Source organism: Pogoniulus pusillus, chromosome 12, assembly GCF_015220805.1.
Source record: "Pogoniulus pusillus isolate bPogPus1 chromosome 12, bPogPus1.pri, whole genome shotgun sequence".
Taxonomy (NCBI): Eukaryota; Metazoa; Chordata; class Aves; order Piciformes; family Lybiidae; genus Pogoniulus; species Pogoniulus pusillus.
In genome coordinates, this window is record NC_087275.1 from 13,725,184 (window position 1) to 13,748,611 (window position 23,428).

A 23,428-nucleotide genomic window follows, 5' to 3' on the forward strand; every position below is an offset into this window, starting at 1 on the left:
AACCAGCATTTTTCATTAAAGTTAATTCTGGTGTCTTGGTGAAAGCATAGTGACATAAAAAGAAACCCTACATTTAGAAACCACATTAGAACTTAAAAGCAAGGCCACTTCCAAATTACATGGGCACAGTGAGACTGTTGAACATTAATGAAAAAGACAACATGGACATCGACATACAACTGAAGACTCACAGTAATGGCCTTTGTTCACAGGCTACTGATAGCCCACAATCACTACCACACAGCAAGAGGTGGTTAAGCTTTTCTCAGACCTAATAATACTCTAGAAGCAGCAACAGACATATTCAATGACAAAACCCAAGGAACTATGCCCAGCATTCCCACAGAAGTAATCCATTTGCTTCTGCACAAAGCATGTCAAATTGAATCATGACCTGACTTGCTATTTCCAGCATATGCAGGACTGAGAGCAGTGCAGCCTCAGTCAAGACATCTGTATTTCTGAAGCACAAGCCTAATCCACTCTTCCCATAAGACTTCTGAAATGCAGTTTCAATGGTATCAATAGGAACCAAGAGGTTCCTTCCCAAAGTTCTGCCTGCTACTGTAGCTTTATCGTCTTTGGATTTCAAAACTTGTAACATTATTCTGCTGAGCTTCCTTGTTACATTCAGCTGCAATGCTGGATTTGATGCACAAGAAGCACAATGCTAGCGCTTCAAAAAGACACAACAGTATTCACCATCCTGCCTACAAGATAATGGACTTCAAAGAAAGACTAAAGAAATCTTCAGCTTATCCAATGCTATAAACTGCATGCACAGAGAACAAAATAAAACATAAGCCACTAAAAAAAAAATTAAGGATTTAAGGTGGGGGTTTCTGTTAGGGTTTTCTGTTTGTTTTTTAAAGCATTAAATGCAGATGTAAATAAACAGGGAGTTGCTGATCTGCATTTAAGACATTCAGCAGATTCCCCTAGGGGGGAAACCTATGGCCATTCCATGCAACACAAACTCATCTTAGTCTAGCTAATCTTTAAGTAGAGTATCTCGCAGTGGTTAAGCCATCTGACAAACACAGCAACAGGATCTTCTTTCAATACAAATGAATCAACATCAGAAACAACCCTCAGTCATAATCAAGAGTGCTTTAATAAAGCAAATTTTATTGGAATTTGTTGAAATATAAAATACAAGCTAATTTGAGGTAATTATACTTTACATCTGATCTATACACACCTGTCAGGATGCTCATAACCCAAACCATGCTTTTGATTGGACAGAAGTGTATTTTTTTGCCCCCTCTTAAGTGTTACATTGCCTTTGTGCCAGAATAGACTGATCTCATTGCTCGCAGGAAGGATCACAGACTCTCTCTGTATCTGCCTGGCTTGTGAGATGTGAAATGAGATGATAGGAGATGTATGGAAGAGCTGACTAAACGCTAGGAAACAGACACAAGTATCATAGAATCAACCAGGTTGGAAGAGACCTCCAAGATTCAACCTAGCACCCAGTCCTATCCAGTCAACTAGACCATGGCACTAAGTGCCTCATCCAGACTTTTCTTGAACACCTCCAGGGACGGTGACTCCACCACCTCCCTGGGCAGCCCATTCCAGTGCCAATCACTCTCTCTCTGAAGAACTTCCTCCTAACATCCAGCCTATACCTGCCCCGGTACAACCTGAGACTGTGTCCCCTTGTTCTGTTGCTGGTTTCCTGGGAGAAGTGACCAACCCACACCTGGCTAGCCTCCCTTCAGGTAGTTGCAGACAGTAAAACTGGCTTGGATAGCAGATGCTGAGAGGGAGCAGAATAGGATGTGTTGGGAGGGAGAGATGGATGCTGAGCTAAGAAGATGGTTGCTCAGAAGGAAATGTTAAGAAATAAGTGCCTGAGAGCAAGAAGGCTTGAGTTGAATGGTGATGGACAAGAGAGTAGTGCTTGGTGAAATAAAGAAGAAAGCAAGGCTGGAAAAGCCAGAGTGAGAGAGCACCTCGGTAGGAAGAGAGGGAACAGCCCTCAGAGATACCGAAAAGAAGGAGAGAAGTAGGTTACAATCAAAGCACATACATTTGCCTATATACTCCTTTTAAAAAAAAAAACAGGATTACAGAGCCTCTTGCTTGATGTCATACTTGCAAGCCAACACTCCTGGGTGTTCAGCACTTCAGAAAGCACCACCATCACCCCAAACAGGCCTACTGAATTGCATATCCAGGACTTTCCCTGGCACGTTTTAGAAATATCCAGTGATTTCCATCACTTAATCTTTCTTCGCAGTTTATGACTGCATCAACTCTGTTGGCAACATTTAATCCTCCTCTGAGACTGGAATGTATTTAGCAGGAGATCTTAACACTGCTTCCAGCTAGGTGATATGAAATTTATAGCAAGATGCTTCATATGCAAATCAATTTAATGACACGTGATAAGATGCACATTTCCTTTCTCTCCCTCTCACTCTTCCTTCCTAAAATAAAGTGACCTGTTGTGACCTGTTCTGCAAGTCCTTTATCAAGAACTTACTGCAGTCACCAAACGAGTAAAACACACATACATTCTAAATATGCAGAGCAGTACAGATGTTTAGACTGATTTCTTCTTTTGGGTTCATTAGATAAAAATAAGATGGTCTATATTTACTCGTAGTCATACATAAAGGTACATTCTGGTCACCACCAGAATGCTAATTTTGTTTTATCTCTTCACTTTGAGGTTTACATGCCTTTCACTAGGATTTGGCTAAACCAACAGCTGAACTGATGTCTGGCTCAAGTGAGGAGGTGGAAACCTCCAGGAACAGACCTGTGTCTGCCTGAGGAAGCTTTTGTGCTTGTAGTGGGTGATCTCAATCAGGATTTCTCTGCCTACTCCCCACTGCTTCCTCCAGCTGATGACATTCAGTCCCTTGAAACATACCAAAAGCCACTTTAAGAAAATACTTGAAAAACAGTTCTAAACCTTGAGGCAGTACAGCTGCTTAGAATGATAATAATATTATAAGCTCACTATTGTTTGCACAAATGATCAGCAATCTAACTGATGCTTAACACTCGCCTTTCTTTATTCTTTTACGGAAGCTAACCGTAATATATTCAGAGTCATAGAGTTCACACATAAACAGAAAGCATTTCTCTCCAATGAAGCATGTCAGGGCATGCTCTTCATTACACTGCTGCACAGAAGCACATTTAAGTACACGCTTGAAGATGTGAACCCCTAAAAGCTTTTGGCAATTAGTTCAGCCCTGAGTATGCACAGAAGGGAGAAATCTCTGACTGCCAGCACAACGCCAAGGAGCTGATAGTGTGCAGCCAAGCACAGGTTTGGAGCTGGGCAGGGGCTTGGCTAGGGAGCACCTGCCAAGGCTCTGCTGCTGTGGAAGGAAGCCAGTATGTTCAAACACCTTGCTGTCCCTACAGTGCTTACAGCGTCACAAAAATAATGTGCCTAGTCTGTGCAGGTAGGACCTTCCCATCCACCCACCAGCTCTGTATCAAAAATACCACTACTAGGCAGGAACACTCTCTGAGAGAGCAATGAAGGGAGATGAAATATTTCTCCCAATGAATAGCTGTGCCTTTCATTGCACCTAGAATTTCTCTACCCATGGTCTCCCCACAAAATGATCCAGATTGGCAGTATTTTTGGAGATCCCCTCTTTTCTGTCAGCTACTGCTGTCAGAAAAAACTAGACAGGATGTGGTTGTGTAGGTGAAACTAAGTGCATTGCTTTATTTTAGGAAAAGACGTGGTGTGAGGCTTGTCTGCATCAGCAACATGGCTGAGTGGAGACTGAGGCAAGCCGCAGGTGGAGAGCTAAACTAGAGGAGACAGGAAAACTCTGAGACAATTAGTTAATGTCATTCTGTTAATTAGGTACCGTGTGGAAAAGCCAGTGGAAAGGCTTTCCAATGTATTCAGAAAAGAAGCTTGCCAGTGCAAGCAGAAATAGGCACATAGTTGAGAGGAAAAAAAGACAAGTACTGCCATGTAGCAGAAGTAAATAGCAATTTCACAGGCTTGTGTGAAAAAATCCTGCAGTTTTAACTGCAAGTGAATGCCAGATGAAACAAAAGAACTGTCAATTACACATATCTCTATTTAAAGATTCATTCTAGGCATAACCTTGGTGTTTTCTTTGGTATAATTGGCTAGGTCTGCATATCAAAATTTGAATGCACCTTTTATTCTGACATCAACAAGTGGTTAACTTCACAAGCTGTTAATGTAACAAAGCACGACAAGTCAATAAACATTGTCAAAGATGTTTTTTGTTAAAACCAGAAACAGAAGCCAGCTTTTTACTACACAAATAGCAAAATACAGTTGTCCCAAAACCCAGTCCATTGGTTTATGAACAAATGATGGCAAGCAGTCACACTCTGATCGACAGAGCCTATGTATATAATGATATTTCAATAGAATCATAGAATCAGTCAGAGTTGGAAGGGACTATAAGGATCATCTAGTTCCAACCCCCCTGCCATGGGCAGGGACACCCTACCCTAGATCAGGCTGGCCAGAGCCCCATCCAGCTTGGCCTTAAACACCTCCAGGGATGGGGCCTCAACCACCTCCCTGGGCAACTCATTCCAGACTCTCACCACCCTCATGGGAAAGAACTTTCTCCTCATATTCAGTCTGAGCCTACTCATCTCCAACTTTACTCCATTCCCCCTAGTCCTATCACTATCTGATATCCTAAGAAGTCCCTCCCCAGATTTTTTGTGGGCCCCTTTCAGACACTGGAAAGCCACAATATGGTCACCTCAGAGCCTCCTTTTGTCCAGACTGAACAGCCCCAGTACATCTGGATTCTTCAAACACTGCCTAAATGCAGTGCTTAGCAGCATATATTAGCAGTAAAATTAAACAGCCACATGTGAGTATGCAACCGAAGCACTTTACACAGTGCCGTCAATCAATGCTGCTAATTTCCCTCCACCCCACCTGGCAGCTGTTTGCTTGCCATGCCCATGTATCGATCCACGGACACTCACATAATTTAATGTCTCTTACTCTCTCCAAGGTTACAGTGCACAATGAGCAGCTAGGCTGGACTCTATTTCTCTATTTCACCAACAGTAAATGAAAAATCATCTATTCAGAAAAGCAAAGCCATACATTTATCTAAGATACTGAAAGAATCATGGCACTGGGACAAGGGTGCCTGCTCCTGCTGCCAGCCAGGAAAAGAGCTTCACAGCCCACACTGCTGAAATTCTCCAGCTGCTTTTCCTCACACAAGAAGCAAGAAGAGGAGAAAAAACTAGAAGTGCTTATTGCCCCCACTGCCTCAACACAGGCAGAAATCCTACCCTCCTACTGCAGCTGGTGACAAGTCTCCCTCCAGCATTAACAATGCCAGATTTGTGACCAAGCTGCTCCTCAAGAACAATTTCCACAAAGCAAAATGAAAGTCATAGGCTTGCTGGCACTGCCTAATGAAACCCTGCAGCATGCCCCACACCAAGTTTACAGTCACCATTTAGGAGGGTTTGGTCTTAAAAAGCACCTGCTTTTTGCATGCTGCATGGGTACCACTATGCCAAGAAAGGACTGCAGAGCTTCACTCTTTTTCTAGCACATCTCCATCATGGCTCATCATCTTTGCCTGAGCATCAAAGCACATTCATGACTACATCAAGCAGAACACTCCTCATTCAGAGCATAATTTGACCCTTTAATATTTGCAGTACTGAAACTGTAATTTTAAATCTCTCAAATCACAGGTTTTTTTCTTGATGATAACAGTCTGACAACATCATTCAAAAAGACTTAAAAACCCACCTAGATTCCTGTAGACCTTTCAGCCATAATACACTCTGGAAAATGTCATTTTCTAAAAGTAGGAAGATAAAGATGGTTTTTAAGGCAAACGCCTTCAATGTGTTCAGAAAAGTAACTGATTTTACTCAGTTTTCTTTTCACAAGAAGTTTCCCCTCTTAAATGAACTGAAACTTTGAAGTAACCCCCTGTGTCCCTGGCAGCGTGCAGAGAATACCTTGGTACACTGAATATACTGCACAAGAAAATTTTCTCAAAGCTTCCAGTTTCAAGAACACTGCAAAGCCCTTCCAAAAAATCATATCTTAAATTAAGAATGCTTTTCTTCTTTGGGATCGGGTAGAAGATTTTTAGGGAGCATATTCATGCAGTCACCCAAAAGATATATGGGTGAGTCATATATGGAGCTTTCATTTTGCCTTTTTAAATTACTGGGTTTGCTTTAGTTGCATCCACTCAAGAAAATGCAGATCTGTATAATCTAATAGATCTGATCAATACTACTAAAGTATTCCGCTACAAGTGGCTGCAGTAACTACCACTGTGCACAAGTCTCAAGAGAAAAAGTGCATAGAGCAGCCAAGTGCTTCACTGATGCACTCTTTACACATTTCAGAAAGCCTCAGATGAAGACTAGGACACAAATGAACTGCGAAGATGCTCTGGCCTGAAGGCAGACACACTTCCGTCACTCACTGCTCCTCACCTCAGTGGAAAACAATGTCAGGACAGAAGAAACCATCAGCTGACTCAAGATACTAGGCAAGATTAGTACAGAAAAAGAAATTTTCTAAGACTCGACCATGCAATCAGCTGCCCACTGACAAACTTTTTTTTGGCACCTTAATTGTTACCAGTCAATGAGCTCTATTCACACAAAAAATCCTGAAGAATGGGCACTGTCAGTACTCAGCTTCAAAAATCGCACAGTAGCTGCTAGCACACAAAGGACAGCTGGTGCACATGCACTGTGCAACCTTCAGTTACAAGGACATCAGAACAAAACAGCATATGGAGGGATTTTAAAACAGAAAATAGGAGCTAAGGGCAAAGCATTAATGGGCATGAGGTGCTTAAGTTAAATGTCTTTAAAATTTTTGCCTACAGCAAACAAAGGCTACTTTGCTACCCAAGATAGCAGACATTCAACTCCCAACAATTTTTCATTCAAAACTGCAACTCAGGAAAGGCACCTTTTTAAAAATCCAAGCTGAATCCCTCTTCATTCCTGCAGGGAACTGAATATAGTCCTGTTCATAAATTTATGAACTTCATTCTAAATTACTAGACTACTTATTCCTTTTACCAGACGACTGCTGGAGCTCCTTACTCTTGCAGAAACTTCCTTATGAATTTATTCATGGCCAATTTATATTCATTTGCTCTTGTGATGACATTGTCTTTTATCTTAAATTAGGTTTTAAGTTCTCCAGGGCACTCATGAAATCTACACGAGTAGAGAGTCCTGAGCGTAATAGTTCAGTGATCATAATTCAGAGCTTTGCTTATCATGGCAATAAATAATTAAAAAAATAGGTGTTAAAATTCCACCAGTCTGACTTTCTTCAGCCACATATGATTAATGCAAATACACTTACACAGAATTCGAGCAAGTACATTTTGATGAAGCTAGGGAAGACTGCAGCTCTGCCCCACCTCTGACAAGTAGCACACCTGGCTCTACAACTATCTTGACACTACAAGCTGATGTTTTATCTTGAGTATAGGAAACTGGAGCAAACACAACAATAAATGGCTAGAAAAGAATGTCCCTTTTAGCACTGAAATTTTTGCTGGAAGTCACCAACTCAACTCACACAGAAATCTGGAAAACACACAAAGAACAGCAAGTTCCTCCCTGTGGTCAGGATTCCTATTACTAGAGGCAGGTCCTTTCCCCATTTGGAAGTCTTGAATTTGGGTTCTTCTTGAACACTTCTGCTCAGATTAAATTAGTCCTTCTTACCTACAGCAGCATCAACAATGACATAACGGCAGCTCTAGAAACACTTATTTTGTGTCCATATAAACAAACAACAGATCTAGAAACTTTACTGAACAATAGAACTTCCCTAATAATTCTTAGCACAGTTTTTGCAAATATGGTGTTTTGGCACCTTTGCTGCTTGTTAGCTACTCTGCAGTCCTAGTTTTGTTAGGTTGGCACAGTCATTGCCTGAGCATCAGGCATAAAGGAAGGAGATTATTTAAAAACTCTGTATTTTATGAATTTATTTCATTATTTACTCCATAGAATAATTGGCCTCAGTTCTTTCTGCACATTTTAGCTGCTGTGTCTGAGTAGAAAAACAATGTCTAACTCTGAACTCCAGCATTTACACATGAAACTAAGCAACTAATTTATCACAATTCATACAGCAGTGGTAAAGCAACATATTTAAATAGCTCATGGAATAATCTCATGAAAATGTTGTGCCTAGAATGTTAATGAAAACAAATTAACATGGCTCTGTTTTCTGAATGTTGACAGAAGTAAAAGATTAACAAAAAACACTAAGGACTGAATTTTCATTTTCAATTGGTGAATTGACTCAAAGCACCAAGGACACAGGACAAAATAACAAGGAACCGTTACAAAAACACCAGATATGCAAAATAAGGGTGGGGGAAAAGGTAGTACTTGTTCAGGGAAAAGATGGACAATAGACAAGCAAAATGCCTGCAAACTGGGTGCACACAGACATCTATGTAACAGGAAAGAAGGGGAGGAGTCACATAAAGACAAAAATCGGGAGCCTAAGCAAAAGCCTGATTTTCAGCCACTGATGAAAATATACTTGGAAAAAGGAGTATTTTCCTTCTTGTTAGTGCTGTTCCAAAAGCCTGAACCACTGGGCAAAACTCATCTCTGAGAAGATGGCAATACAGGGATGCAGAGGATAGGAAATTTACATAAATACCTTTTTCATGAAGAGACTGAACAAAACAGAGTAGGAAAAAAATAGACTGCTACTTGGTCACTCACCCAAACACCTGTAGGGAACCACAATATGCGGGTGACCGTTGCACTGCTTCCATCCCTTCTTGCACCAGTTCTGGATCGTAACAGGCTGGTTGGCTTCAACAACATTGGTTATTTGTAATTCAGGGTAGACCTAGTATTGAAAGCATAAAAAAAAGACAAGTGTTATCACAAGTGTGCACTCTGGGTCATTCAATACCATTACAAGTGTTTGTAAAATTGCTATCACAATACAATACTCATTTTCCTATCTTCTCCCTTTTTTGCTGTGTAAGGGAATGATTTCATGGTATGAGTATGTGCCCTTAGCTGGAAAGCTCGTGTGTTTGTTCATCAGTGAAAACATGTGTCTGCCAGCTCAGAACATAATGGTGGCAACATCTGGCTGTCAAAATTTGTATTTTGGCCTGTTCTACTTGCTTATGTTAAATATCAGCTAAGCAGGTGTTTCACAGTTGAGTAAAATACTTTCTCCATGCTAAGACTATCACTTTCCTTCCCAACCTCCATATATTGGTCCTAACTATATACAATTAAAGCATATTTTTACGCTTTTCTCATTTTAATAAACATTGTAATTATTTCCCACTGCAGTCTGCAGAGTATTTACAGTTTTTTGAACCAGCTATTCATTTTCGGGTTTAAATCAGCAATATAAATGTATTTCCAACTTCCCTAAATTGCAGAGATCAAAATCATGTCTACTCCTAACGATGCAGTACCTACTACACCCATAACCACGACACCAACAAACTAATTTATTGGCAAGCCACAACATCGATCAAGCCACATGCTTGGCCTGGTATCCCACTCAGTCCCTTTATTCCATTCCTTTTTTAATTTTACTGTCAGTAATGACTTATCAGGCCTCTTGCCCTCCCATCAGGCAAGGATGGGTCTCAGCCACTGACCTTTTACTCAGATTCACCTGCCAGTTGAGCTACCGTTCACATGAGTATTTCATTTCACTGGTAGCACACTGCCTCGCATTACACTGCAGTTCACCCTGTGAAATGATTTTGGAGCGTGTCATCTGCAGTCCTTGTGGATAAAACTCACCAGGAATACGTGCTCCTGGTTAGTCCACATCACCAGACTGAAGCTAACCAAAACACTGCCTGTGAAGTACACCCAGTGGGGATGCTCAGGCCCTGCTGCTTCACTCTGTGCACTCAACTGTCATTGTCCCACAGCAGCTGCTAACACAGCTTTTGATTTTTCAAACGAACCATCTAGCAGCACTAACAAACCTAGAAGGTGCCAGTTTTCCTCTCCTCAAGCAATCCTTACCAATTTCCAATTTCTGAGGGTTTAGATGGATTGAAAACTATGGTCTGCTCATATCTACCAGAAATGAGAACAAGCCTGAGGTAAAATAAGTAATTGGGAGATGGCTCAAAAACACCATGCAGAAAAGGAACAAAATCTCAGCTAAAGAGAGCAGGGTCAAGATTGGGTTTCTGGGAGTCCAAATTCAACATTTGAAAAATCCACCTTTAGAATCTTAACAGCCCTTCCCTCGAGCTCAGAGCATCCTAGTGCTTCCTACTGCGCCTGATTGAAGGTTTAAAACATTAGTGTGGCAAAAAAGATGAAAGAGGCTACTTTAACTGAAGTTCAAGCAAAAGTTCCAAACTTTAAAAGATGCCAACAAACAACAATACAGCCTTTTCAGATTTGAGATCAAAAATGTTTGAATGAATGTGGCCTGATACACAGGCACGGTCACAACAGAAAGCAGTCTACGCATGAATAGAAATACTTGAGAAGAATTCATTATGAGAGAGTAAGAGGCTAGTATAATTGTAAAATTGATCTATATGAACAACTTCTCCCACAAAACAAGGCCAGGTGCAATAACACCACCAAGGAAATGACTATAGAAAGACACAGGATATAAATAATGCGCTTTATGCACACACACAGACGCTTCACATGCAACCTTCTATATTAGCACAGCACACTAGAGACAGTCCAAGAAACCCCAGAAAATAAAACTGAAAATGTAAGAGTGAAAGTTTCCTACACTTAGAAGAGTGTAGGCTTGCTTTGTTTTTTTTGTCAGCAGGACAGGTGGTCATTGTCCATACTACAAGTATACCACCAATTTTACACTACTTGCAGAAAGAGACTAGAGAATGACTCGCTACTCCACCTGCTCCATCAGTGCTTCAAATATCGAACTCTGAACTGAAGCAGAAAGGTTGCAAATTCAAAGAAAGCTCCTCTTTCCTCCTCAATCTCTTCCTTTTCCCTTGGGTCTTCTCAGTTCCACCAAACAGGCCTGTGCACACCTATGCTCTTGACTCTTGTCACAGCACTGCCAAAATGGATTAGGATGTCACCGCAGTGGGAAATTTCACACTTGAATTGCTGTGTAAATACTGCACTGCAAGGCATCATAGCTACTTCAAGAGCTAACAAGCAAGATACAAGAAAAAGACTAGATTTTCTTTGGGCACTGCCTTCTGCAACATCATGCTGCACTCTTCCAAGTTCATACTTGGCAGATATCCCATTACAGGTCATGGTTACATAACACCAAAAGCCATCACAAACCATGTGCTTGATGTATCACAGTATCACCAACAAGTTCTCATCAAAGATATTTTAACATTCCTCAGGGTTAAGTATCACTTGTCAGAAACAGAGGAAGTAAATTCCTTAAATGACAACTAAACCAAAATTCACAACTGTTTGAACTGGAATGCTAAAAAAAGGAAGTTAGAAAAAAATTCAAAGCAAGTTATGCACCTACAGGAACACATACATAGTTTCAAAATTACAAAAGATAGGACTCTGATCTGTGAGAGCAAAGGCACTTACTGGTTTTCCTGAAGTGAGTAAGGAGTAATAATGAACTATTACTGCAGAACTGTATTGAAACAATAAGAAGAGAGGAGAAGAAAAATTCTAATATATTGACTTTATTTTTGCTACTTCCCAAACTCACCATTTTAACTTCTGGTTAGTAGAGTAGACCAAATGTTAAGCAGTTAATAATAGTATTTGTCAAAAGCACATAAGGACAAAGAAATACAAAGAAGCCTCCTCTTCTGCTTCTACATCAGTTACTAAACTCCTAATTTCCTTTGACAGCTCACACAAAGCTCTGTCCACCCTTCACAAGAGAAAACAAGCTTTGAATTTCATTATCAATGAGTTAACACCAGCAATGCTTATGAGCTGAGGAAAGTTGCCCTCACTAGACTTATATAAGGTATTTGCTCTGAATTGAAGTGGGACCTACTTAGTGACACAGAAAAATGAGCCTCATATTTATTTATAGTGTCCCTAATGAGCTACTGCTCCTTCTAGAGAGTCAAAGCGAGCAGCTCTAGAAAGTTGCAGGAGATCCAAACTTTTAGTGCCATCATAACTTGCTACAGAGTTAACTTCTTTAGTATATTTTAAAAGAAATAATGAAAGAAAAAGAAACACAAACATTTTAACCGGCAATCAAAATTCACAAGTCAGATCTTCACTGGCTTCTGCTTTCATTACAAAGTGTCCTTAAATACTAACTTCAGAACAAAAATCTGAAAAGCTTCTGCAGTCCAGCTGCTTAGAATTTAATGCAATCTTGTTTACATTGCTCTTTACTACTACCAAATCTGATGGGACACGAGTTTAGGACTAAAACACAGATGCTTAATAAAAGAAAGCATACTTTGTTCTATGTACAAGGGTGTTGTTGATAACAGCAGTGACGCTAGTTACAACAAACTAGTTGATAATGTGTTACCTAACATGAGATTAGGGATTATTATGAAACAAATGTGAGGCAAACAAGGAACACATTACAGTAAAAAAAGCAGACAGGCCACTGCTATCAGTCTACAAGAGGATCAGCCCAAAGGCCTTTCAGCATGGCCAGCAAAGACTGCTCCATCCTCAGCCTTTCATGCACAAATAGCACTGGCCACTCACGTGAGATGGGCAAAACATTTCAGCATGGGCTGGGTAGAGATGTGGGTGACAGCCACCAGCCAATGTAATCTCTCCACACTACACTGTGGGCAAGAGGGAGGCAGAGTTTCTCAGCACAAGAGGTGATGCACTTACTGGAATACCAGACCCAGCAGCTCAGAAAGACTTGAGATGATCTGGAAGGAGCTCAAAGAAGAGACAGAGCGATGACAAGACGCTGTACCCTGAACACAAGTACTCAACTCTAAGAACAGTTCGTTTAGTGTGACCAAGCCTACCTTCCAGAAATCTAAAATTTGTGAAGATCTTTAATTTGCCATACAACTAATGAACAAGAGTGAGTTTGAGTGCTGAGACTGAACAACTGTGACCCCAAAGGTGCTTCAACAAGTAGCCTACCCACTGTTGAAATGGGAAATGCCCACTTAAGGATAATCCTACTCAACCACTACAATGATACTTGCAAACATCTTATGATGAATACCAGCCATCTTTGATGACTGCTAGATGTACACCCATCACCAAAGAACTTGCAACTAATCCTGTAAAGATGTCCCTGGATCCAAAGGTGGGTGATATCTTTCTTTCTTCTACTCATTCTCTCTCTCTTTTCTCCTTATTTCCCTCTCCTCTTGTCTAACCAAGTGCTTAAGGCGTGACTAAAAGCTTTCACACAACACTTCTTGGATCAAACTAATCTAACTCAGCAGATGTTTGCTGTTTGTTCACCTTAAATTTACTCCAAGGTAATTTCTGAATGTTACCGAGGGTCAGCTGGGGAAATATGGTCATGACAAGGTCTTAGAGGCCTTTTCCAACCAAAATGATTCTATAATTCTGTGACACTGTCCAGATATTCAAAAGCTATCTCAAGGATGGAGACTCTCAAGCCTCTCTGGGTAATGCCTCTGCTAGTGCTGAAATACTAGCATTAAATGCAACTGAAATTCCTAAGAAAGATAGTTTTTTTTTTTCAGTAAGTCCCTAATACTCGATGTATAAATAGGTTTCTCCACTCAGTCATACACACTCAGCAGAGGCAAACAAATTCTATACATCATGGTGCAATCTGGAAGTAATACTTGAGTATAAGCATGAGACAGTCATCTCTGATACTAGAAGACATTTAGATTCAAAAGAATAGTATTAAACCTCTTGATGTTCTTAATTATGCTTCTCATCTTCTAGATTAACTCTGACCATTCCAAATATTGACTCTTTCACAATATTTTCAAATAAATTTTTAAAATGTTTACAAGGTCAGATGATGATTAGATTGTGTAACAGAAAATGCAATAATAAGTTGAAATAGCTCCATTAAAATCATGATAGAAGTAAGTACATATTAATCTTGATCATGTTTGAAATCAGTGGTACAGATTTATTCATACTTCTGTCTGAACTTAAGGAAATTTCATGTGTATATTCTAAAATCAGAATCATCCTTGGGAAGGAAACAAAGGTCAGTTCCAGAGAATCGAATGGTCAGGGTTACTAATAGAGTAAGCTTCAACCATGTAAACAGCTAAATGGACATACACATGCATGCACTTGTACATACACTCCTTACGAAACAGGCTGGTGTTATGCTTTAATATGAATTTTAAAATAAGCAAACAACTAAAAAAACTGTGTGCTTCAAATTCTTTAGTCTAGGACAATCAGAAATTGGTGTTCCTGCTCACCAACGATTTGGAATGGCAGAGAACATGGGAAAGAGGCAAAAAAGGTTGTTTAAAATCAAGGTGTGATATGTAACCAGTTGATGGGTTTTTATTTAAACACCTTAGTATTTTTCTGCCAACTGCATCCCACATCATCTGGAATTCTGACTGTTCCAAATCAAGAGATCTGTGATAGTTTAACTGCCACCAAATACTTTGCCAGTCTGCAGCATACATTTTCCTCTCATCATTTCCTTCATTTTCCTTAATCCTTCAGTTGTTTGTTGTACCTACTCATAATCTTGGCTTCAGTCAGATCACACATTTGGTTTCTAGATTTTCAGACAGGAGCTTTAGCACCTGTTACAGCAAGTCTGAATTCAAACGTAATGCTCAACTCTGTACTCTTCATAATGAGAAAAAGGTGCTCAGTCTCCCTGAAGGCACATTGTCCAGTCTCTCTGCATGGTGTGGCTGAGGAGTTGGTGTTAATGCACCCTGGACCTGGCAGGTTTTTATGAGCTGGCATTCTGCTTGAAATTTGTCTCAGGCAATCAGTGAAAAGTAGCTATATAAAAAACTGAATGCAAAACTGACCACAGAAGCATACAGATGAAAGAAATGGAAAAGAAATTACTGCTATAAAGCGAACAAAATTCAGAGTGGTTTCAACAGTTGTATCTTTAGAAACTTGAATCATTTGTATCTTTTAAATTACTTTAAGGGAGAAATAACTCAAATTTGTAAAGTTGGACTATATCCAGATTTTTTTTACTTGCTCTTCCTTCCCCACCTTTTCCCCTGAAAAGGGAAAATAAAAGCAATCAATTTGATGTGTAGACAAGTTTCCTTCCAACTGGACCGCCTAACTCTGTACTTTGAATATTCTACACTTTCACTATGAATGGTTCTTTAACGTGGAGAGCTGTTCACAGAAATTATCAGCCAGTTGGCTTTTTAAAACTGTAAACAGAAATCATGAATGTGACAAGGTAGACATTTACCTCTGCTCTTTAAATGGACAAAGGCATTTTTTTTATCACTTCAGTGATGCACTGTGAAAATAGCTACTTCAAGCACAGAAGAACATGCACGTTTAATTACAAGCATTTTGAAAGACTGTGCTCTTAAAACTGCCTGTGGAAAGCATCCTTTGACAGCAAGCGTATCTGGAACTAAACAAGGCTTCAAGTATGAAAAAAACCCTTCTGATTCAGAATAACGAATTACAGTTGGATCAAAACCATTTCTATTCCTTTCTAGAGCATATCTTTAAGTAAGTAAATACAATCCTTCTTAATAATTTCCTGTCAGGGACAAAGAGCTACCTACATGTACAAACCACAAAGAAACTAAAAACCAGCTGCTGCTCAATAGTTTTATGGAATAATAGAATTGTTTCCATTGGAAGGGAATTTAAAGATCATCAAGTTCCAACCCGGCTGCCACGGCAAGGACATTTTTCACTAGAATAGGTTGCCCAAAGTCCCATCAAACCTGGCCAACCTGTTCCAGCGTTTCACCACCCTTGCAGTAAAGAATTTCTTCCCAATATCCAAGCTAACTGTTACCCCTCATCACTGTACTCCCTGAGAAAAGGTCCCTCCTCATCTTTCTTGTAGGCTCTTTATAAGTACTGGAAAGCTTCTCTAAGGCCTTCTCTTCTCCAGGCCAAACAACCCCAACTTTCTCGGTCTGTTCTCATAGTAGAAGCAGTCTAGTCCTTCCTGTGTTCTCTACCATCATTGTGGCTCTCATACAAACCCACCCAAGCAGGTCCATGTCTATCTCACACCAGGCACTCTAGCATAATCTGTTTTGCACATATACTTTTCTGAAGAGCAGTAACAAGCACATGCGAGACTCCTTTTCAAGCATTTGGCATGTTCGCAGAGGAAGCATGTAATAATTATTTCTTTGTCCATGCTCAGTGTTTCTGCAAGCTTTTCAATCTACAACACTGGAAGCAGCAATGCTGCAGAGTCCCAGCTGCCCCGGATCCCCTGCAGCAGCAGTGACATCCTATGAGCAGCAGCGACACAAGCACAGCCAACCCTGAATGAAATGCCCTGTTCTCCCTCTTGCAGTCTGTACCTGTAAAAGACAGCTCTATGCAGATCCAAGTTATCCTGCCATCTCATGTAAAATTTACTTGACTTGTTTAACTATTTGTGTACTGCACTACAAAAGGTCTTGCTATAAGGTAAGTTTGATTTTTTATTAAGATAGAAACTCAGAACTGGGACTTGAGAAGCAGGAATTTTTAGTCTGTTGGGGTTTTGGGGGGCTGTTTTGTTACTTAATGTTGCAATGTCATGTAATTTAAAGGCCAAAATTTGTATCAAACTAAACACCTCCACAAGAAAAAAACAACATAGGACTCAAACTGCTGTGGAAAGACCCCTTTGAGCTCTCTCATTTACAAATAAGGAAAAGAGAAAAAAGAAAAAAGGAGGTTGCACACAATTAACATACAGCTATGAATGCTTATTGCCCTTTTGTTCCCACTCTAACCAAGCAACTTTTTGTCTGTTTCCTCAGCAACTACTAGGGTGAGTTATTATTTTAAACCCTTGTTCTCTGTATCCCTGCTCTAGATATAACTCCTGATTAAACCTTCAGGCTAACCACGTAAAACAACACCCACTATAACCATAAAACACATGCGGTGGTACAGCTCTACAGTCCTCTCACATGAACACAATTGTCATAGGCACGGACACAATGTCTGTACAGAATCACCAGCCAAGGCAGAGAACAGAAGCTATGCAAGCTTTACAAAGATATTAACACACCAACAAAGAACTGTGCCATGTATGGTTGAGGTGACTACTGTGGAGAGCCTCAGAGGTCCAACATCTGCAGAGAGCAGCTGTTGTGTTTCACAAAAAATGAACTGTATATTGTCATGCTGGCTATGTCCCAGCCACCACATCCTAGTCTCCCCTACTCTTCTTCTTGCCTGTTATCAAGGATTAGGGATGGGCTGGCCACCAAACAAGGGACAGATGCTATTAGGCCTTCTCCTTTCCCAAAGGGAAGAGAAAGGGAATAAAGACTTGGTTGGGAGTTTTTAATGGATGCAGCTGCATTAGCTGAGTCAAGCTCCTAGATGAGGCTGAGGGTTCACAAGCATCTTAAAGCTATCTCAGACCCATCTGACAAGCCATCCTCCCTTCTTCCAGCATCTCAGCTGCTCCACATGGCACAGCTGTTCAAGTCTCCTTCCATAAAACTCACTATTTCCACTCCTTTCACCTCAACTCTCACTTCTCCAAACCACTCATTCTGGCATTCTCTTAGTACCCATTTCTGACCTGACGTCCACCCTGTGACTCACAAGTCCCATGCTATGAGATAAATGCTTCGCCCTCTTCTTTTAAGCATCTTTTACACCTCTTTGCTTCTTCCTCCAAGCATCAAAAGCCAGTATACATTTCAAAACCAAAATTCCCCTCATTACTGACCCTATTCTACGGAAGAAGAAAAAAAAACACAAACCACAACTCAATGAGAAGAACTGGTGTGTGCATGTGAGGAGAAAATGAATCTTCTAGGCATTATCCAGAGATGTCATGGAGAGATGGGGGCAGAGAAGAAGAGATCAAGATATTGCTGCAGTTTTATTCCTGGTCATGAGAACATGCACTCACTGATTTTCTCTATGAGCAAGATATATACAAAGTCCTGCTATAGTATCCCCAATGCTTTTAGTATTAGAGCAATGGAAACATGAGCTAGTTTTAGTACAGAGGCCTCCTTGATCGGTTTGCTCACACAAAGCTTCTTATACACACCATTTCTCCCCATAAAAATCCCTAACATACTTTTATGTGGAATTTCATGGAAGACTGCCACTTACCTTGCAATTAAGGCATTCAGAAGAACTGCCAGATGTGAGGCAGCCAGCTCAACCTTAAGTCACGCACAGGGCTCCACGCATTAGAGGAGACCTAACTGAACACTCTCACAATGTTTGAGTGCTTTCCTCTGCACACAGTGAAGGCAGAAGCCACTGGAAGCAGAAATAAGGCTGCATGGTCAACCACATTCTCCTCACTGCCTGTCAAGTCCTTGACTTTATAACAAAAAAATATTTTCATGCCACAAGAAAAATCAAACAAAAAATCTTAGCTTTGCCAGACAAATTCTGTTTACCACATCAGGTCTCTTAAATCTCTCTTGTGTAATTATGGAGGATATCCAGCTGTTCATACTGTAAAACCACAGAGTAAACACAGTTGTTCTTACTTTCTCTTAAGCTACTTCCCTGCTCATTTAAAGCACACACTACTTTAAGTGCAGCAAGCACTTTATTTCTCCATAGGCAGAAATTTTCATTCACAGAGACGCAGCAAAGCAGAAGTTGTCATGACACTGTAAGCCTAGTTATAGTTTTACTCTGAGCAGAAACACAAAAGATGAGGCTGCACCTGCCTGTCTCTCTATGGCATCGCTAGAAGCAATTAAGTTTTGGGTTTCCAGGGCAGGAGGGGTTTGTGGTTTTTTTTGCTTTCCTGTTTGTTTCCATGTTTGAGTTAATTTTATCTCAAAGTAGCATATCGGTTACAAAGGGCAAGAACTGTAAGGACTGCTCCCAAGAGGGAAAAGACAGGCAGCCAGAAGTGGTTCTAGGGGAAAAAAAAACCCTACTGCTGATTCCTGTTACCACTGTATCAAGGAAGGTGGGACAGCATAAGCAGCCAGAAAGCCAAGGTCTGGTTTTCCAGATTCTTCATCAGGCTGCCATTCCTTGCAACAGCACACATGTTAGTGGGAAGAAGCACTCTCATGGCAGCAACTCCTTCCTTTCATTGATGCATGAAACACCGGTGATCTGTATGCACCAACTAACACAAAAGGAGGGCACTTAAACCTTAACTGTGTTGGCTACAGTACCAGCATCCAAGAGGCTATAATAAAGGCTCAGCTACCCGACCTGGACCTTCAAAAGAGCATTCCTTGGCAAAACTATTTCTAAAAAGCAAACATTAAAAGAGAAGATACAAAACCGACAAACAGTATGACCCTTCTTTTTGCTATTATCATGATGAACATGAAACATTATTTCATCTCAAGCATGACAAGTTTCAAAAAGGGTTGGAAGGGGAAAAAAACCCCAGACCCCACGCTAGCAATTTCTGCCTGAGATACCCTTTGAAGGCATGAAATTAAAAAGTTTAATAGCTTGGTGAAAAGTTACTACATGTGCAAAGTTACACTTTCCTTTTCTTCAGGTTTTGAAATAAATTAATGTAAACAGGCTATAATATACATTTCAAATCACCAAATACCTAACTAAATGACTTTCACAAACTTCACCTAAACAAATTCCTACCTTTCTGCCCAACAGGAACATAGTGACTCAGTTATGTTTGTTGAGTAAATCACAGTTTGAATCATAAATCTGTGAAAAGAGACTTGAAAAAAAATTATCTATTCAACTATTTCCAAGTTCCACTGCTTACAAAATGACCTACTTTATGTCGAAGTTGTCCTCAGGGCCATGCAAGAACTGTCACAAAGTAACAGGCCTGGGAACTCATTTTTAATAATCCAATTAATTTATGCATTCTTGAGTTTAGTGCAGAACTAGCCAAAGGGTAATGTATTAATCTAGGAGCCTAGATTCAGTTGTATGAATGCCCTGAGAGACAAATGCGGCTGTGATTTCCCTTTTCATGAAACTGATTTCAGGCTCCAGTACCAAGAATCTAAATGGTAATACAGGGTTGTATTCTGAAACAGTGGCTGTACTCCATCATCCAGAGTACAACAAAGCCATGCATGGGTTAGTCCTTTAGCGAAAGGAATAGAGAAAAAGGTTGGGATATCTACAAGTTAGAGGCAGACAACCTGATATTCTTAACTACAACTTGACCTTAAAACTAACTGAATTGAACACAAGAAGCAAAGGTACAGTGAGCAAATCTGCTGGAAACTATCAGATCAGTAACATTTCTCGTTCGTGAAAAGCACAGAAATGCACATTCAGTGTTTAATACTTCCATGTCTTGGTCTTTTAAAACAGGATATGATTCTGTTCTCAAGTTGTGCTTGGGGAGGTATAGGCTGGATGTTAGGAGGAAGTCCTTCAGAGAGCGATTTGCCATTGGAATGGGCTGCCCAGGGAGGTGGTGGACTTGCCATCCCTGGAGGTGTTAACGCAAAGACTGGATGAGGCATCTGGTGCCATGTTCTAGCTGACTGGACAAGGCTGTATGCTGGGTTGGACTGGATGATCTTGGGGGTCTCTTCCAACCTGGTTGATTCTATGATACCTACAGTAATCACCTGGGTAGGACTAAAATGACCCTGCATCTTTCTTCTTTTAAATCAAGCAGTAGTATTTTTTTAGCAATTCTTGTTCTTGTACATGACATATATATTTTAAAGCTATAGTCTATATAATGTAAACACAGAATATTTAATGTCAGTAAGAAATAGGATAAAAGTTTCCTTCATAAAGAAATCACAACTTTCTGAACAAATATTTATAAATTTCTGGTATTCTCCAAGTTCTCTCAAAACATTTGGTCCTGAGTAATGGTAACTGCTTCACTCCTGTCTCACACATATATTCTACCTGCAAACTGTCCTCTCAGGATAGAAACCTGGAGAACACATGCCTGAAGATAAATCAGGCATTTCTTACTTCCATTCCAAATATGAATTATATCTCAGATTAAATGATAGCTTCTATAAGCTTTGGCAGTGAAGTTCACCGAGTGTCTTCTGAAGCCAAATCTACTCAAGGGAACTGCCATTTGGAGCCACTACTGTGACAGAAGTTTGTTTATTCTTCCACATTTCACAAGTGTCTATGACTCAAATAGAGGATTCTGTAAAATAACAATGATTCAAGACAGAAACAGTAAATTCTACTACTGCAATCTGAAAGTTGACTAAGCTGAACAAATGTATGTCAGCCTGATTAGACCCACATAGATTTAGTCAAGATTTCACTTTAAACTTGCATTAGACTTTAATCTGAAATTCTTTTCAAATTAAAAAATCCCATTTTGATACAAATGTTTGCACAAAGATATGAGCCCTGCACCCCTTAAAAAATTCACTGAGAAACAAACAATTTGAAATCTGGACACCACGCTCAAGCATAGTGAAAACCAGAACACTTCACACCACTGTCACTTGCTTCATATATTCAACTTGAAAGCAAGGATATTTTCAAGGAACTAATTTTCCAGCTTCTTTTCCTCTTCTTTCTTCCTTTCTCTATTAACTACTACTGTCTCTTGTGAACTCCCACATAACCAACTTCTTTGGAGTCAGGGAAAACCAAACCCAAACCAATAAATCCACTAATTTTCTAAACCAAGAAACTGTATTAAAAAGTTGAATCTATTTTCACAGTTCTTATCCAAAGCAACGATTATCTTCTGTAAGAAGTATAAGATGCATCATAAATACTGTTAAGATTACTGCAGAAATCTGCTTCACATTTCCACACTGAGTTAGATAGAGGCAGGAGGAAGAAGACAGTAACAGGCAGTGCAAGCACCAAGCAATGAAGGCTTCAAGAGGGTCACACAAAGAAATAAATCAGCTGAGGAAGCAGCTCGTACATGTACGATGAAAATTTTTTATATGGAACTACTTCTCATGTCTTTGAAAACACTCAAAAAGCATTACTGAAAGCTAATGTCCAATAGGCCAGTAAGAAATCTTCATTAACCACTAAAGTATAACTTAGTTAACCTAGATAACTCAGAATTCACTTTTAGTCATACATTTCACTTACTGTTTCTCTAATTCTGCTTCCTAACATTTCAAATCTCCAGCATGATGGAAGACAAGCATGGAGAGGTCTGTAAATTCTGGGCTATTTTAGTTAACAGTTTAGTGCTTCATTTCCAGTTCCTAAATTGGACTGAAAACAAAATTAATCCAAATTTTCTACTAAATATTGCTAAAGAAATAAGCCACCATCCTGAGCCCATGTATGATGATCACGTGGTTAACAGGAGGACCTCCTAGTCATCTCCCCTTTTGAGAACAAGAGCTTTTGGTCAACAATCCCTCAGGTTACAGTTTTGCTCTGGAATCCATGGACAACTGTCCCTTTGAAAGCGAAGCAAAAAATAAAGTGAGCTTCATCATCTGTGTTTTAATACAAAGCAGAGCCCTTCTACTCTTTTTCCACAACAGACTTCCAAGTTTGCTGGAGTGCACAACTCCTGTAGCGGCAGACAGGGTTAGCCCTGAGCGTGAAACAGAAGCAGGCATGCAGTGTCTCTCTCCCAGGGCAATTCACCTGCGTAACACTCAGTCTGCACACTTTCAGTAAAATCTGAGTATCTTATTACCCTTTTTTCACAGTAAAAAACTCACATAGCAGAAAATGACCCACCCGGTTTGGTTTATTTGCCAACAATAAGAACACATTATGTGGAGCTCACAGTGCCTCAGACCCAGACTCCACCACTGCATACTTGCGGTAAGCCCAAATACTCAGGAGTTCCAAAATTATTCACATAGTACAGGGGAGATTAGGAGCCAAAGTGTTTTTTATTTTCACTTCCAGCGAATGAACACTGCTGCAGAGCCAGCTATTGAATACTGTAGGTGCAGGAAGGAGGAAAGTTGTGACAGAAGCTGCTCATAAATTGGTGTATAAGCACCAAATCTAGATGCGTGTCAAGCTGCCAGTCACTGGACTGTCTATAGGCGCTTGTACATTTAACAGAAGCAGCTCAGAAGCATGCAAAGCAAAGAACAAACTGTACCAGTGCTCCGCCCTCCACAGAAAAAGAAGCTGAATCTTTTCTTGCCAGCCTATCTCCTGCAGTCTGTTCCCACACAGATGGCAAAACATTTGGGTTTTTGTGGGTTTGGGTTTTTTTTGTTGTTTGGTTGGTTTGTTTTTTTTTTAGTTTTTGTGGCCTTGTACTGCACACTCCACTGATGTCAGTGAGAACCCTGAGACACTGTCCTCTCTAACAAGACTGAATCCACCACTCAGAGAAAGCCAGAAAAAATGAAAAGCTTTCTTTTTTTCCCCTCCTACAAAAGAACAATCTCAAAGAGATTAGGATGGTTGCCAAATGGAAAAAGCAGCAGCTCTTCAAATT

General features: G+C 40.2%; 1 protein-coding gene across 2 annotated transcripts in view; it reads right to left on the minus strand.

The window, feature by feature from the left end:
* The window catches only part of APP (amyloid beta precursor protein), a 216,158-nt gene that overhangs the window by 133,461 nt on the left and 59,269 nt on the right, over positions 1-23,428 (minus strand). For both annotated transcript variants that reach the window (XM_064152349.1, XM_064152350.1), the window contains exon 3: positions 8,746-8,875. In XM_064152349.1, the coding sequence (XP_064008419.1) occupies positions 8,746-8,875 (130 nt within the window). The remainder of the gene's footprint in view (positions 1-8,745; positions 8,876-23,428) is intronic.